The 18,468-nt window shown below is 39.8% G+C and overlaps 1 protein-coding gene across 5 annotated transcripts in view; it reads right to left on the bottom strand.

The window, feature by feature from the left end:
* Positions 1-1,525: 1,525 nt before the first annotated feature.
* P4HA1 (prolyl 4-hydroxylase, alpha polypeptide I) overlaps positions 1,526-18,468 on the bottom strand; it is a 90,811-nt gene continuing 73,868 nt past the window's right edge. For 4 of the 5 annotated variants that reach the window (XM_011928026.1, XM_011928017.1, XM_011928033.1 and 1 more), the window contains 5 exons: positions 11,780-11,833; positions 9,151-9,216; positions 5,688-5,756; positions 4,548-4,644; positions 1,526-2,607 (listed from right to left, as the gene is read on the bottom strand). In XM_011928026.1, the coding sequence (XP_011783416.1) occupies positions 2,537-2,607; positions 4,548-4,644; positions 5,688-5,756; positions 9,151-9,216; positions 11,780-11,833 (357 nt within the window). In that variant the 3' untranslated portion in view covers positions 1,526-2,536. The remainder of the gene's footprint in view (positions 2,608-4,547; positions 4,645-5,687; positions 5,757-9,150; positions 9,217-11,779; positions 11,834-18,468) is intronic. The other variant, XM_011928041.1, reaches the window with a different exon arrangement.

The following is an 18,468-nucleotide window of genomic DNA, read 5'->3' on the forward strand; positions in this document are numbered from 1 at the left end:
CATTTACCATTCAGCTTTCCAAAGAATCCTAAAGTCAGTTCATTGTTCTTTTTATAATCTTACTAGGTTATTACCACCTAGTTACCACATTTGCTTACCCCACTGTTAAAATGTTCTGGTGGATACTTCAGTTAACTCCATATTTGTGATAACTCCCTATTTAAAGTTAATGAGCATAAAATTAATGAATGATGAAACTTCCAATATGGAAGAAAAGGCTTAGGGTTGGTGAGGAAACCACAGTTTCCACATTATCCAAGGTAGTTCCAGCCCTCCTTTGTGTGAAAGTTCAGTATTAAAAGAAATACAGAATTGTAGTAATGGAACTAAAAGCTTCATACTGGATTTTTCCCTCTTTTCATTTGGAAAGAAAAATAATTGGTAATTATAAAACTTTAAAGGGTACTGTATGATCTAATTCTGAAAGAATTTCATAATTCCCACGTGGGGTTCCAAGTTGAATATAATGAAATTTGTAAGATTATGGAATACGTAATTTCCTTCTGAAAGATACTTGTATTCTACTTTCTATGACACACATGGCAATAAACCGTATTTTACATCCTTTGAACCCCTATATTACTTCTACATTTTTGAGTTTTTTGCTTCCATTTACTTCACTAAAAAAGTTTTTAAAAAATCATCAATGGTCACAAAATCTGAATGGATGAAAGTGCTGAACTTAATTCTCTATATTTCTAAAATACTTACGTTGGAACAAAGGCTAGTCAGAAGAAAGGAACTTCAGAGTTCACTTTTAAAATGGGTAAAAACACCCACTTTCCCAGAGAATCAAACCAAATTCTTCCTTCAGTATTTAAATACTGCATAAAGGATAAAGAACCCTTGTGTGAATTAGGATTCACCATAAGTAATGTAAATAGTCTAAAGCATCAATTAACATACTTCATTAAGCTGACAGCTTTGTATCACCACACATTTTTTAATTGGAGAAAGTCTTAAGTATTATTATTGTAATAACTTTTCTTTTTTGAGACGGAGTCGTTCTGTCACTCAAGCTGGAGTGCAGTCTCAGCTCACTGCAACCTCTGCCTCCTGGGTTCAAGCTATTTCCCTGCCTCAGCCTCCCAAGTAGCTGGGACTACAGGTATGCACCATCACACTCAGCTAATTTTGGTATTTTTAGTTGAGATGAGATTTCACAATGTTGGCCAGGCTGGTCTCGAACTCCTGGCCTCAGGTGATCTGCCTGCGTCGGCCTCCCGAAGTGCTGAGATTGAAGGCATGAGTCACTGTGCCTGGCCCGTAATAACTTCATAACCACAGTAAAGTATTTTAGAGCTCTCTTTGAAGGAAACACATTTTGACTCATGAAATATCTGAAACTTCAGAGAGCCCAAATTTTTCTTCCTTAACCATGTGACATTAGTGTGAGTGGAAACCAACAGTATAAACCTAAGCCCTATGTATACTAAAGAAATAACATAAGTTAACCTGTTACTGCCACATCATACATTTTGATTTAAATACGAAAAACACCACACAGAAAACAAACATTTTTTATAAAAAGATTTAAAGATCATAAATAGGTCATTGTTGTCACAACACATTTCAGAATCTTAAAAAAACAAACATTTTGGCTTCCTAAGAAAAAGACTTTTAAAAAAAATCAATTCCCTCATCACTGAAAGGACTTGTACATTTTTAAACTTCCAGTCTCCTAAGGCACAGTATTTAATCAGAATGCCAATATTACCACCCTGCTATAGCAGGAGTAAGAGACAAGGTATAAGCACTAAGAAAAACAGCAAAATTTCTGGACAAAATAATCTGTCATTTTTAAAAAGGGATAAACAGACTAAGTGGTGAGCATTTTAGTTAAGAAGGCCCAGTGTTGTTATGCAGGACTTTGTTTAAAAAAAAAAAAAAAAAAAAAAAAAAAAAAGAAATCGAAATATTTTAACTCAAGTAGGTTTAATTCACCACAGAAGAGCTATGAGAAAAGAGAGGGGGCTGGTAAAATACAGTATACTTTCTTTAAAAAGGACTTGGGAGGAAAAAAATCAACTTAGAAGATCATATGAAACATCACATGGAACCCAATTAGTGTCCTAGTTTATTACTAGTCTTCAGATCCTGAAAACAGAGTAAGACACTAGGTAAACAGAACACCTAGACACGTCTGTAAGGCATTTGTTTCCTATCACACGGCCCGTTCTAGCTTAACACCCACCAACTGAGATGTAGTGAAATAGTAAAATTGGATGCTCAAATTATATTTTTATCTAACCAGAAAGTTCTTTAAATATAAAATTCCTCACTTTAAACTCTGTCTTGTCTTCTGTGATACCAACAGAACTTTAAGGTTGTACATATGCAATATGGTGATTTAGTGTCACTTTTAAAAGAACCCACAAAGTAAGCGATTGTCCACAGATGAAACACAGGATGAGGTTCATGACTGAATCAATCATGGAGTGTTAGTCAATTGTAAACTCCTGAAAGTTAAGACTAGGAAATGTGTATATCAGACACATAAGAGTACAACAATAGGAGAGGAAGGGAAGCCTGTTTGTCATTCCAATTCTGACAAGGTGCAAGGTCTTCGAAATTCTTGTCCACGTTCATGGAGCCATTTATTGGATACTGTGAGAGAAAAGTAATATATTAATTTCCCCCCTTAATCTAATCAGTATTTAATTAGTTTCTAAAAGCTAGGTCTATAACAAAGTTTCAACATGGGATAAAAGTTCAACACCAAAACCGGATAAAGGCAGATGCTACTTAAAAACTTGGCTAAATGCTGAAAACACAGATTTTATATACCTATTTACATATGTGTACACACTTGTGTGTTTATGTACATACATGTATGTATACACGTGTATATTTGCAAGTCTATGTGCATTTCCTAAAGTTTCCAATGTTCAATGTGAGGCTTGAAATGAGACACAAATGGACTTAAGATACAGGTACAGATAGAGTAGAATATTGCTTTATGTACTGTTTTCAAAGTACAACCTCCAAAATACAAAGACATTTTAATAATAAACACAAACTTTCCACTCTAAAGGAACAACTCTCTAATCAACCATTGTTATTGTATGCTCATTAAGTTTCCAAAATACCTTTAAGAAATGTATACCATGTAAAAATGTATCCCAAAAGGAGTTAATTTTCTATTTATTTTTTTTGTCTCCAGTACCATAGAACCCAGTCAAAATATCTAAAGCAGAAACCTTAATTCTTAACTCCTTTTTCCTTTTTCAACCCTTGTATCTACTCTTTATTCATCAAACCCTGACAATCTTCCTTATGTCTCTCTCGAATCTATTTGCTCTCCAACCCTTTCACTGATGCTTTAATCCAGGCTGTTGTCATCTTCCACTTAGACAACAGAAAACAACTTTCTAAACTCTCTCACCAACTAGCCTCTCCTCATTCTAGTCCAGTGGTTCTTAAACACTATAATCATGAGGGGAGTTTTTTGTTTTTTTTTTTTTTTTTTTTGAGACGGAGTCTCGCTGTTGCGGAGGCTGGAGTGCAGTGACCGGATCTCAGCTCACTGCAAGCTCCGCCTCCCGGGTTTACGCCATTCTCCTGCCTCAGCCTCCCGAGTAGCTGGGACTACAGGCGCCCGCCACCTCGCCCGGCTAGTTTTTTGTATTTTTTTAGTAGAGACGGGGTTTCACTGTGTTAGCCAGGATGGTCTCGATCTCCTGACCTCGTGATCCGCCTGTCTCGGCCTACCAAAGTGCTGGGATTACAGGCTTGAGAGGGGAGTTTTTTTTTTTTGAGACAGAGTCTCACGCTGTCACCCAGGCTGGAGTGCTGGAGTGCAGTGGCGCGATATCCACTCACTGCAAAGTGCTGGGATTATAGGCTTGAGCCACCGCGCCCGGCCTCGAGGGGAGATTTTAAAATCCTGATCAGGCCTCACTCCTTAACCTTGTTATGTCTTGTATGTAACCACTAAACATGTGGCTAGTAACACAGATTGAAATGGATACATGGGGCTAATTAATAGATATTAAAACTAATTTCACCTGTTTCTTTTTATTTTTTTTTAAATGTGACCATTCCTGCACTTGCATGTCCCTGAAAGTGAGTGCGTCTTTAAATTTTGCACATTAGGTGCTACTTGAGCCTCATACTAGAACCTGGTGTCTAACATGTTTGGAAAACTGCTGTTCTATCTTTTGGACCAAATTTAAAGAAAAAGCTTTGAACTTAGGCAGTCACCATCTTCTGGTTACGTTTTTGTAATAATATGTACTACATTATAATCCATTAGTATGTCTCAATCAGATTATTAACCCTTTGAGGGGAAGATATTGTCTTATTCAATTTTGAGTCAGACAATGTTTCTTAGAATAAGTGAAAATAGAGTTAAAAATAAAATCTGTCATCAAAATTCTGATTATAAATTTATATTAAGATTAGGCACTTGTTTGGTTGAATCCTGTACAATGTTAAAATCATATTAAGCAAACATTGTGGGGGCTTTTGTTTTTAAGACACAGATAATAGTTTCAAAATAGAAAACAAAAATTACATTCTCTTCACAGAATATATGAAATATTTACCCCATTTGTTGCCAACTAGCACTGGACAGGCTGCATGCCGTGTACTATAATCACCTTCTCCACTGGCAAACAGATTATACCAGAAAACAGCAGTTCCCTATGGAGAACAATTCACAATTATCCCCAAGTATACAATGCCAGGTAATCGCTTTCGGCAGTGATTACTGTTTTTTTTTTGAGACGGAATCTTGCTCTATCGCCCAGGCTGGAGTGCAACCTCTGCCTCCTGGGTTCAAGCGATTCTCCTGCCTCAGCCTCCCAAGTAGCTGGGATTACAGGCATGCACCACCAGGCCTGACTAATTTTGTATTTTTAGTAGAGACGGGCTTTCACCATGTTGGTCAGGCTGGTCTCAAACTCCGGACCTCAGGTGATCTGCCCATCTCTGCCTCCCAAAGTGTTGGGATTACCGGCGTGAGCCACTGTGCCCAGCAGCTTTCTTAATTTTTCCTTTGTTCCTGTGGAAGAACTCCTCTATAGCAGCATTTTATTTTCCTCTAATATAATTCTGAAAATATGGTTATATCACTTTAAAAACTGTTTTTGATCATATGAAAAATACCATAAAAATGCTTGACAACAAAAGTATTTGCCAAAACAAAGCTAACATATCTTACATAGCAAGATGGAGGGGAAAACAATACAGAACCCATTTTAGAAATGAAAAAATTTCAACACTAATTCCTGGTCATTCATTACCTCTACATACTTGTGGCAAGGACCATAAAAAATACCTCTAAAAATGTAATTTGGCCAGGCGCAGGGGTTCATGCCTGTAATCCCAATATTTTGGGAAGCTGAGGTTGGAGGATCACTTGAGCCCAAGAGTTCAAGACCAGCCTGGGCAATACAGGGAGATACTGTCGCTACAGAAAATTTAAACATTAGCTGGGCATGGTGACATGCACCTGTAGTCCCAGCTATTTGGGAGGCTGAGGCTTGAACCCAGGAGGTCAAAGCTGCAGTGAGCCATATTTGTGCTGCTGCGCTCCAGCCTGGGCAACAGAGTGAGAACATGTCTCAAAAAAAGAAAAGAAAAAGAAAAAAAAAATGTAATTCATTAAATTAGACCATGAATACAAGTGCATCTCTTCCTTAGGGAAAAAATTAATAAACCAAAAACAAACCAAACAGGCTTACTTTTTTGGGCCAAACACTAGCTCCAACTTCAGGAAAAACAGTGGCTCCTCCTGCAGACACATCACTCATCTATAAGAAACAAGAGAGTGTTATTGAAAGTGCTGGTAGAATAAAGTAAAACACGCCATTATAAAGACTTGATATTGGATACTAGAATATTGGGAACATATGGACTTGTTCTTATATAGCAGGGTTGGTACATGCTACTCAGTTTTTAAAGAACAAAATGCCATTTAGGTTTATACACATAAGTAAAAAAACTACAAAAAGCAAAGGAATGATTAACGAAAAACCGTCAGATGGGAGAGTGGGGATATAATTTGAAACAGGAACTTATTTATAGCCAGAGGGAAAAAGAAATGACTTAAAACTAATAAATCAATACAGAGATATAAATATGTGTTTTATTGTATTAGAATGTAATCTCCATGGAGGCAGGAATTTTCATCTGTTTTGTTCATTGCTGATCATTAGTGTCTAGAACAGTAGTACCTCAAGAACAGTAGGTGCTCAAGAAATATTTAAATAAATGTAAAAAATAATGAGAAAAATAACAAACTAAAATCAGTTTTGCCATTTCTCATCGTAGGGAATCAAACATATTAAATAAAAGTGAGAAAGTTAAAGGATTATATAGTTATAGTCATAAAGATAACCTAGGAAAAATATGGAAACTTTTTAAAGTAACCGAAGAATCACATAAAACAAGGCAAAGGAAACATGGATCATAAAGATTTTTTTTAAAGCAACATAAGTAGAATGCATAGACTGATTAGATCACAGAGCAAAACCCAACTATATTGTATCAGAGCTGCATCTAAAATAAGTGACTTAGAAACACAGAACACAAAAACGTAAGATTTGGGGCAAATGCTATCCAAGGAAAACAGGGTATGATCTTAGTATGAGACACAGTTTAAATCAAGGTAAAAAGCATTAAATGAGATAAAAGGTATTTTACAATGATAAATATATAACTAATAATAAAGAACTAAAAACACTTAACCAATGAAAAAATTAACTTTGGCTGGGCGTGGTGGCTCACGCCTGTAATCCCAGAACTTTGGAAGGCCAAGGTGGGCGGATCACGAGGTCAGGAGATCAAGACCATCCTGGCTAACACGGTGAAACCCCATCTCTACTAAAAATACAAAAACAAAATTAGCCAGGCGTGGTGACAGGCGCCTGTAGTCCCAGCTACCCAGGAGGCTGAGGCAGGAGAATGGCATGAACCTGGGAGGCGGAGCTTGTAGTAAGCTGAGATAGCACCACCACCGCACTCCAGCCTGGGCAACAGAGTGAGACTCTGTCTCAAAAAAAAAAAAGAAAAGAAAAAACTGACTTTGAGGATATTAAAAAGTTGTGCATGAGAGAAAAGTAATTTGAGATATTCTATGTGCCCCTCTGGGGAGGTATTTAAATAACGGGAAAAATGATAATCAATTAAAATGCTATGCAACTGTTTTAGAAAAACAGGAAGGGTGTTTACATTAAGAGGGAGAAATGGATAGTGGGCCAAATAATACAGCATCAATATTCATAAAACAAAGAAATACAAGGAGAACCAGGAACACATAAACACTAATGGCTTTTAAACATCTGAAAAGATGCTGAACTTCCATAATAAGAGAAATACAAATTAAAGCCACAATAACTGCTAATTTGATAAGTGAAAGATATGCAGATCAAAAAGTCTGACAAACATACTTCACAAGTATATCCCACTTAAAATTGGGATATAAATTGGTACAACCTCTAAGGAGACTCACCTCTAGAAAATATGCAAGCCTTCACAGCATGAATTTGTACACTGTACTAACCCTCTCCTGGTTTTCCCTTTGTGATATTTCTCTTTTCTATAATGTACCTTGCCTCCTTTTGGAAACAAGATGGAATTGTGAGAGGAATACAAATTGGGAATTGGGGAGAAAAGGAGGCATATGGAGAGGAAGGAAACAGGGAAGGTGGCAGGGAGAGAAGAAGAAAATAGACTGAACAGAGAGAGATTTTGGCAGGGAGTGAGATACTATAGACAGCAAAAAAAAAATGTAATTCAAATAGGGCTAAGATATAATATATATATATAGGTTTTTTTTTTTTTTTTTTGAGATGGAGCCTCACTCTGTTATCTAGGCTGGAGAGTGCAGTGGCGCGATCTTGGCTCACTGCAACCTCTGCCTCCTAGATTCGAGCGATTCTCGTGCCTCAGCCTCCTGAGTAGCTGGGACTACAGGCGTGTGCCACCACACCCAGCTAATTTTTATATTTTCAGTGGAGACGGGGTTTCACCACGTTGGCCAGGCTGGTCTCGAACTCCTGACCTCAAATGATCTGCCCACCTAGGCCTCTCAAAGTGCTGGAATTACAGGCGTGTGTCACTGTGCCTGGCCTAAAATATCTTTAAGAAAGGTTATGACATTATGGCAGATTGCATTTTCCAAATACATCCCAATATGTCCCATCCTACATGCTATTCTAATGTGACACTGACATTCGTCTGCAGTGGTAGGGTCTATGTGCCCTCCCCTTGAAGCTGGACAGACCTTTGTAATTGCTGTAACAGAATACAGCAGGATGACATCTGTGACTTCTGAGGGTAGGTCATAACAATACCATGTACTTTTGCATTGTTCTTTTGGGATGCTTCCTCTTGCAATCCAGTCACTATGCTGTGAAGAAGCTCAGCCACATGTATTGGCCAGAATTTAGGCATTCTGGCTGACAGCCAGCCTCAACCTTGGCCTTCAAGATACCCCACTGCCAGACACTTGATGGCAAATGCATGTCAGATTTGGAGCAGGAACCGTGAGTTGAGCCCAGTCAACCTCATAACTGTTAGAGATACATTAAGAAAATCATTTTTGTTATTTTAAACCACTCAGAAAAGAGAGTTTTGGAGTGATTTATTTGGGGTAACTAGAACAAACACTATAAACAATTTTAAAAATTGAATTATGATCATACTGTTTTAAAAGTTTGAGGTAGGGCTTCTGGGGACTGTAATGTGCTATTTCTTCACCTTAGTACTGAATACACCAGAAGTGTTCACTTTGTGAAAATTAATCAAGTTACAATACTTAATTTGTGCACTTTTCTACTTCAATAAAAAGATGTAATTCAGAAGTTTGCTGAAATAATGTGTATGTACAGAAATTCAAATATAGAGAGATTCTTATATACACATATGTGACTAAACAGAGAGACTATATGTCAAATTATTTAATGATTATCTACAGGTAGTGGCACTATAAATTTTAAGTTTGTCCAAAAGTTTCTATAATGAACATCTATCTCACAGCCTGAAAAAGTTGCAAATGCAAAAAAATTCTTAACTTCCTTTACTCGGTTATAAAAATGTTAAACTAGGATGGTGAATCAGAGCTACACAGAACAAACTTAACACATTAAAATGAATCATGTGATCAAATCCCAACTTAACCTAAAAATTTTAGTGACAACTTACATAAAACAGCCATGTAGCAATTCTATTTCCTGTCCCCAGCTCTTTGAAAGCATCTGGCTCATCTTTCTGTGAATAAAAACACAGCAAATTCAATGGTATAAAAATTCAGTAATACAAATACTCTAGTGGCAACTAAACATCAGTAGTAATATCCTGAAGAATATGCCAACAACCCCAAAAGTTTCCCTTGTAATGTCCACTGCACTATAAGCATCAGGCACTATTTTTGTAAAGATGGAGTCTTGCTATATGGACCAGGGTGATCTTCAACTCCCAGCCTCAAGCAATCCTCCTGCCTTGGCCTCCCAAAGTGCTAGGATCACAGGTGTGAGTCACCGTACTTGGCCTCAAATACTTGCTCACTGAACTTGTATACTGGATACTTTAGACAGGATTACAGGATAAAAGGCAGACTTATCAGTCTAAACGACAGCCATTATTTGCTGACTACATATTATTTTAAAAATCAATACCCACAATTTTAACTTCCAAAAAAATACAACGTGACGGCCATCTCTTAGCTGCATTCCTGAAGCTTAATGTACCTTGAGACTTACTTTGAACTCATGACCTTCTGAACTATTTCCCAGTATTATTTTTCTTTTTTTATTTTTTGAGACAGAGTCCTGCCCTGTCGCCCAGGCTGGAGTGCAATGCCATGATCTCAGCTCACTGCAACCTCCACCTCCCGGGTTTAAGCAATTCTTCTGCCTCAGCCTCTCAAGTAGCTGGGACTACAGGCATGCACCACCATGCCTGGCTAATTTTTTTGTATTTTTAGTAGAAATGGAGTTTTGCCATGTTGGCCAGGCTGGTCTTGAACTCCTGATCTCTGGTGATCCACCTACCTTGGCCTCCCAAAGGGCTGGGATTACAGGCATGAGCCACCATGCCTGGTCCCTAGTATTATTTTTCTAATAATGCTAGTAAAGTGACTTTCAGCACTATAATCAAGCTAGAGAATTAATATCTAAATATTTATATCTAAATTAAAATACAATACAACCTCTTGGCATTTCTCCCAGAAAAATGAAAATGTATTTTTCATACAGAAACATATACACATCTTTATTTGTAATAGTCAAAAACTAAAAACTATCCAAATGTCCTTCAATGTGCGAATGGCTAAACTGTGGTATATCCATAACATGGAATACAGGTTGAGCATACCAAAAGTCCAAAATTCAAAATGCTCTGAAGTTCAAAACTTTTAGTGCTAACATGACACATGTGGAAAATTCCACACATAGTACTCCCTGAAGCGGCTCCCCTATCATACACATTATGCCCCAGCCAGGATGGAAACAGACAGTTCCCCATAAGGCTCCTGCATCACAACAGATTTATTTTCAAACCCATTCTTTCTTTACTGAAGGTGTAATCTTTGTGGAGATTTAGATTTTATGCCGGGGTCTCAAATTCAGCAGCCTACACTGTGGCAGATCCTCCACTTACAGAGCTGTTAATTCCCAAAGCTCTAAGTTCCTGGAGGCACAGACCTCCAGCCTCTGTGCTTTGTCCCCTCTTTAACTCTCCAGGTTTGGGATCACCTTTGTTCAGTTTTCCTTTTGGAATACCCTTTACTTTCTTCCAGGTTTGACAATGCATTTAAAAGTATCTTAAGTGATTTTATTGGGTATCTAGGTGTGTTTTTTTTTTTTTTTAACTGCTAAAAAGGTCTCACAGAATATCTGCCACACCATATTTCCATAAATTCCAAATAGGCTATGAATTTTTAATGTTAAAAGAACAGAATTAACATGTTGACAAAGACTCTCTCCTTGGCCGAACTACTCAGGCTCCTCTGAACTTTCTTCTCAAGTAGGCCCTGACTTTGGGCTTCTAGTATTTATCTCTGCATTGTCCAATGTGAGCAAGAACCCTGCTAAGTCAGGTTAGCCAGAATCCCCCATCCTTGCCATGTGATCACCCTTAAAATCTAACTGGGTTCTTCATCTTCCACTATCCCCTGGGTGATGATCACTCTGCCCTGACTTCAGCAAGGATCTCGTTAGGTCAGTTTAGCCAGAATCCTCCCTTACCTCTTAGTAATTTTCCATCTACTAACACCCACCCTTGCCCATTGGCTATAAATTCCAACTTTTCCTTGTTGTATTTGGAGTTGGGCTTAATCTCTCTCCCTTACTGCGAAATCCCACTGCAATTGCTGTGGTCCCTATACCTATCACAATGGTCCCCTCTTGAATGACGTCTGTTGTACCATCTTTAACAAGTGTCAAGAATAATTTTTTCTTTAACAATGTAATGCAGCCAGGCATGGTGGCTCACGCCTGTAATCCCAGCACTCTGGGAGGCCGAGGTGGGTGGATCACCTGAGGTCAGGAGTTCAAGACCAGCCTGGCCAACATGGCGAAACCTCGTTGCTACTAAAAATACAAAAATTAGCTGGGCGTGGCGGCGCGCATGCCTGTGATCCCAGCTACTTGGGAGGCTGAGGCAGAGGAACTGCTCCAACCCAGGAGGCAGAGGTTGCAGTAAGCCAAGATCACGCCACTGCACTCCAGCCTGGGTGACAGAGTGAGACTCTGTTGTTTTGTTTTGTTTTGTTTTGAGACAAACAATGTAATGCATAAGCCTCAGTGAATTTCTCCATTTCTTTTTTACTTACCCGTGCAAAGTCAAAATGGGGTTCATACTGTCCTCCAACTCCATAATTTGCTACCTGAAGGAAAGACACAAAGCATGAAAGAAAAGAACTATAAAGATTACTATTCAAAAAAATCTATGAACCTCATTTTTTGGACTTTTATAGACCATGGTCAGGTATTTACAGAGAAATGAAAAGTATTTAAAATCAATGACCGTTCCTATGAAAACAGGGATGAAAAACAAAGGACAGCTACTATATATCTATATAGATCTTTATATCTATAGATCTATATATATTTATATTTATATATATGTACCCCTCCCCACCCCCCCACCAGAGACAGGCTGAAGTGCAGTGATGAAATCAGAGCGCACTGCAGCCTCAACCTTTGGGGGCACAAGTGATCCTCCCACTTCAGCCTCCTGAGTATCTGGGACTACAGGTGCATGCTACCACACCCAGCTAATGTTTAAAAATTTAATACATAAGTTAAAATTTGATATTTCTATTATTTTGTTTCACTAAACACTTTCCTTTGGAACTTAAATCAAAGAATGTTTTCCAAAGCACCAAATGCTGGTGAACTTGCAATCTACTTTAATAAAATATCTTTTCTTAAAATACATATTTTTTCCCTGCTAAAAAAGGAAAGAAGTTAACACCAATTTAATTATTCCTGCTGAGGGGCCCTAACAACTTCAGTTGCTTATGACAATGTCCCAGTGTGACACAGCAAAATGTAAGAAAAATATTTGGTCTGAGTTCAACTTTGGATATAATCTCAGTTTTCTTATTTGTTAAAATGAGAAGAATGATACTTAACTCTTTCCCTCAATCACACAACACAATAAAATGCTGACAAAATCAAAGGAGAACATAAGTAAGAGTGCTACTGGTGAAACTGGAATTACTGCTGGAGTGTGTCTTGCTCTGGGGGCCAGCAGCCACAGCACCCCTTCATCCCTGAAGCTAAGCCAGGAATGAAGGCCTAAGGCCTACTTGGAAGCCTGACATTCCCAAGCAGAGATGCCACCAGCTGTTATACCCTTTCCGGTGGGGTCAAGGGAGATGGAACTGCTCTACCCACCCCTCCTCCAACTCCCTGAGGCAGGAGCTGGAGCCGTGTACTCCCTCCCAAGAAAACAGTACTTTGGCAGAACACTGCATCCCAGGGAAATGATGCCTGGGCCACCCAGAGCAGTCATGTCCCCTGAGCCTGAGCTGAAACAGCACATCACCCTTGGGGAACTGTTGCACTGGCCAAGCTGAGCAGCTGCACATCCCAGGGCTGAAGTAGTACCCAGGGACCCAGGGAAACAGAGCAGTGGCTAAGCTGAGAGATGTGCCCTGCAGGACAAATAACTCTAGTACCCTGCTTCCCTGGAGAGTCCACGCTGCTGAGACAATTCTCTTTCTGGGGAGTGAAGTCACTGCTGTGCTGCTCTCTGCCCCAGAGGGCTCAAACAACAGGCATGGTTGGCCATTCAGGGGTGCTTATTCCTGCTGTACCTGGCCTCAAGAGTCTGGGATCCATCTGAGCCCACCAATTCAGGTTCTAGAGTGACTACTACATGGTGCCTCATCCCCAGGGATAGGACTTGCCACTAACCCTATTGGCTCAGGCTCCTAAATCATAGCCAAACCCTGCATCCCAGACTCAAACCTCCAGAGCATCCTCTCTTCCCTAGAGTTGGGCCAGGGCTGTGCCCTGTCCGCCAGGGGTAGACTCACAGCTACATACTGACACTCTTTTCCCAAGCAGCTAGAGGGTGCCTCAGAGTCACAGATCCTGGCACTATAGGCAACCTACATCCAACCCTGCCATAGAGAGTGACCCTGTACCCTAAGACCCAGGTGTTACAGTAGTATGTGAGACCCTGAGACCAGGATCCTAGCCCCACAGCCACTCCAAACACTTGAACCTGGATTGCAGCACCATGGCAGCTGCTCGTAAGATATGTCAGACCTGCCACAAGAAGACTCCCACTGGCTAAAACTCCCTATTGTGCGGAAAACAAGAATGGAAGGATTCCAAAAGCTCTTGCCACTGAAGATACTAACAATGTACTCCACAGCAACCACCACCACAAACTTCTCCAGCCTAGGCTGCTGAAGCACCCACAATTATTGTTGACAATGAATACAGCTGAAGAAGCTACAAGAGACTACAGTACTGAACCTACCTGGAAACAGTGTCACCACACCCTTCCCAAACAGTCTAACTGAAGCGAAAAGTTTAAAAGAGCCAATTGTTCCACTAGATGCAAAGACATCAATGCAGGAAACAAGAAACATTAAAAAGCAATGAAATATGACACTGCTGAGAATGTAACTCTCTAGTTATAGGCCCAAATGAAAAGGAAATCAACACCTAGCTAGAAAAAAATTCAAATAATGATCTTAAGGAAACTCAAACAGATAAAAGAAAATACAGATAGATAATTCAATGAAATCAGGAAAACAATTCATGATATGAATCAGAATTTCAAAAAAGAAAGATATCATAAAAAAGAACCAAACAAAATTCCTGCAGCTGAAGAATTCAATGAATGCGGAAGGCTGAGGCAGGAGAATCGCTTGAACCTGGGAGGCAGAGGTTGCAGTGAACTGAGATCTTGCCACTGCACTCCAGCCTGGTGACAGAGCAAGACTCCATCTCAGAAAAAAAAAAAAAAAAAAGCTGCACCAGCACACCTGATTAAGCAAAACGATCTCTGAACCTGAAGATACATTGTTTGGTATTACTCAGAGGGGGAAAAAAAGGAAACATAATGAAAAAGGACAAAGAGAGCGTACAAGACTTATGGGACACCATTAAACATTTGTATTACAGGAGTTCCAGAAGAAGAGAGGGTAAAAAGCATAGAAAACCTATTTAATAATAGCTGAAAACTACCCAAGTCTGGGGAAGAGAGAAGGGTATCCAGCTTCAGGAAGTTCAAAAGTCTCCAAATAGATTCAACCCAAAAAGTCCTCTCTGAAGCACATTTTAGTCAGATTGTCAAACATCAAAGAATTCTAAAAACAGCAAGATAGCTAGATTAACAAAGAAAAAGATCCAAATAAGCACAATCAGAAATAACAAAGGTGACATTACAACTGACCCCAAAGAAATATAAAAAGTCCTTAGAGATTATTGTTAACACCTCTATGCACACAAACTTTTATAAAAAACGTAGAAGAAACTGATAAATTCCTAGAAACATACAACCTCCCAAGACTGAACCAGAAAAAACTGAAACCCTTAACAGACCAATAAGGAGTTCTGAAATTGAATTGTAATTAAACAAAACAAAACAAAGCAAAACAAAAACCTACTGACCAAAAAAAGCCCTGGACTGGATGGATTCACAGCCGAATTTTACCAGACATACAAAGAAGAGCTAGTATCAATCCTACTGAAATTATTCCAAAAAACTGAGAAGGAAAGACTCCTCCTTAACTCATTTTATTAAGCCAGCATCATTCTGATACCAAAACTCATCAGAGACATGATGAAAAAAGAAAACTTCAGGTTGATATTCCTGATGAACATAGACACAAAATACTCAAAAAAATATTAGAAAACAAACCTAGCAGCACATCAAAAAGTTAATTTACTACAATCAGGTAGGTTTTATTTGTGGGGTGCAAGGTTGGTTCAATAAATGTAATTTACCACATAAACAGAATTAAAAACCATATGATCATCTCTGCAGATGCAGAAAGAGCTTTCAAAAAAATTCAACATCCTGGCCGGGCACAGTGGCTCACACCTACAATTCTAGCACTTTGGGAGGCCGAGGTGGGTGGATCACCTGAGGTCAGGAATTCAACACTAGCCTGACCAACATGGTAAAACCCTGTCTCTACTAAAAATACAAAAATTAGCTGGGCATGGTGGCGGGGGCCTGTAATCCGCTACACAGGAGGCTGAGGCAGGAGAACTGCATTAACCCAGGAGGTGGAGGTTGCAGTGAGCCAAGATCACACCACTGCACTCCAGCCTGGGCAACAGAGTAAGACTCCATCTCAAGAAAAAACAAACAAACAAAACCAGAAATAACAGATACTGGGCAAGGATGAAGAGAAAGGGGCATGCTCATACACTGCTGGTGGGAATGTAAAGTAGTACAATCACTATGGAGAACAGTGTAGAGGTTCCTTAAAAAACTAAAAATAGATCTACCATATGATCCAGCAATCCCAATGCCAAGTATATATCCAAAAGAAAGGAAATTAGCATGATAAAGAGATATCCGCATTCTCATGTTTATTGCAGGACTATTCACAATAGCTAATGTATGGAATCAACCTAAGTGTCCATCAACAGATGAATGGATAAAGAAAATGTGGTGCTTATATATAATGAAACACTATTCAGCCATAAGAATGTAATCTTGTCACAGGGATGGAACCGGAGTTCATTATATTAAATAAGCCCAGCACAGAAAGACAAATATCACATATTCTCACTCACATGTGGGATTTCTGCATTTCCAACTGAGGTACATGGTTCATCTCACTGGGACTGGTTGGACAGTGGGTGCAGCCTATGGAGAATGAGCCAAAGCAGGGAGGGGCATTGCCTCACCTGGGAAGTGCAAGGGGTCAGGGAATTTCCCTTTTCTAGCAAAGGGAAGCCATGACAGACTGTACCTGGAAAAACGGGACACTCCCGCCCACATACTGCACTTTTCCCATGGTCTTAGCAACTGGCAGACCAGGAGATTCTCTCCTGTGCCTGGCTCGGTGGGTCCCACGCACACAGAGTCTTGCTCACTGCTAGTGCAGCAGTCTGCTGGCTGCAGGAGGGGCATCCACCATTGCTGAGGCTTGATTAGGTAAACAAAGCAGCCAGAAAGCTCCAACTAGGCAGAGCCCACCACACCTTAGCAAGGCCTACTGCCTCTATAGACTTCACCTCTGTGGGCAGGGCAAAGCTGAACAAAAGCCAGCAGAAATTTCAGCAGACTTAAACATCCCTGTCTGACAGCTCTGAAGAGAGCAGTGGTTCTCCCAGAATGGCATCTGAGCTCTGAGAACAGAAGATTGCTTCCTCAAGAGGGTCCCTGACCTCCATGTGGCCTAACCAGGAGACACCTCCCGGTAGGGGCTGACAGACACCTCATACAGGTGGGTGCCCCTCTGGGACGAAGCTTTCAGAGGAAGAATCAGGCAGCAATATTTGCTGTTTTGCAATATTTGCTGTTCTGCAGCCTCTGCTGGTGATACTCAGGCAAACAGGGTCTGGAGTAGACCTCCAGCAAACTCCAACAGACCTGCAGCTGAGGGACCTGACAGTTAGAAGGAAAACTAACAGAAAGGAATAACGTCAACATCAACAAAAAAGTCATCTACACCCAAACCCCATCTGTAGGTCACCAACATCAAAGACCAAAGGTAGATAAAACTACAAAGATGGGGAGAAACCAGAGCAGAAAAGCTGAAAATTCTAAAAATCAGAGCACCTCTTCTCCTCCAAAGGACTGCAGCTCCTCGCCAGCAACAGAACAAAGCTGGATGCAGAATGACTTTGATGAGTTGACAGAAGTAGGCTTCAGAAGGTCGGTAATAACAAACCTTCTCCCCACTAAAGGAGCATGTTCTAAGTCATTGCAAGGAAGCTAAAACCCTTGAAAAAAGGATTAGACGAATGGCTAACTAGAACCAACAGTGTAGAGAAGACCTTAAATGATGGAGCTGAAAACCATGGCACAAGAACTTCGTGACGCATGCATAAGCTTCAATAGCTGATTGGATCAAGTGGAAGAAAGGGCATCAGTGACTGAAGATGGAATTAATGAAATAAAGTGAGAACACAAGTTTAGAGAAAAAAGAGTAAAAAGAAATAAAGCTTCCAAGAAATATGGAACTATCTAAAAAGACCAAATCTACATTTCATTGGTGTACCTGAAAGTGACAGGGAGAATGGAACCAGGTTGGAAAACACTCTTCAGGAAATTATCCAGGAGAACTTCCCCAAACTAGCAAGGCAGGCCAACATTCAAATTCAGGAAATACAGAGAACATCACAAAGATACTCCGTAAGAAGAGCAACTCCAAGACACGTAATTGTCAGATTCACCAAGGTTGAAAGGAAAAAGTGTTAAGGGCAGCCAGAGAGAAAGGTCGGGATATCCACAAAGGCAGGCCCATCAAATTAACAGCGGATTTCTCGGCAGAAACCCTACAAGCCAGAAGAGAGTGAGGCCCAATATTCAACATTCTTAAAGAATTTTCAACCCAGAATTTCATATCCAGCCAAACTAAGCTTCGTAAGTAAAGGAAAAATAAAATCGTTTGCAGAGAAGCAAATGCTGAGAGATTTTTGTCACCATCAGGCCTGCCTTACAAGAGCTCCTAAAGGAATCACTAAACATGGAAAGAAGCAACTAGTACCAGCCACTGCAAAAACATGCCAAATTGTAAAGACCATCGATGTTATGAAGAAACTACATCAATTAACAGGCAAAATAACCAGCTAACATCATAATGACAGGTTCAAATTCACACATAACAATATTAACGTTAAATGTAAATGGACTAAATGCCCCAATGAAAAGGCACAGACTGGTAAACTGGATAGAGTCAAGACCCATCAGGAGACCCACATCATGTGCAGAGATACACACAGGCTCAAAATAAAGGGATGGAGGAAGATCTACCAAGCAAATGGAAAGGGAAAAAAAAAAAAAAAAAAAGCAGGAGTTGCAACCCTAGTCTCT

The sequence above is a fragment of the Colobus angolensis genome, unplaced genomic scaffold, assembly GCF_000951035.1.
Source record: "Colobus angolensis palliatus isolate OR3802 unplaced genomic scaffold, Cang.pa_1.0 Scaffold12, whole genome shotgun sequence".
In the NCBI taxonomy this organism is placed as follows: domain Eukaryota; kingdom Metazoa; phylum Chordata; class Mammalia; order Primates; family Cercopithecidae; genus Colobus; species Colobus angolensis.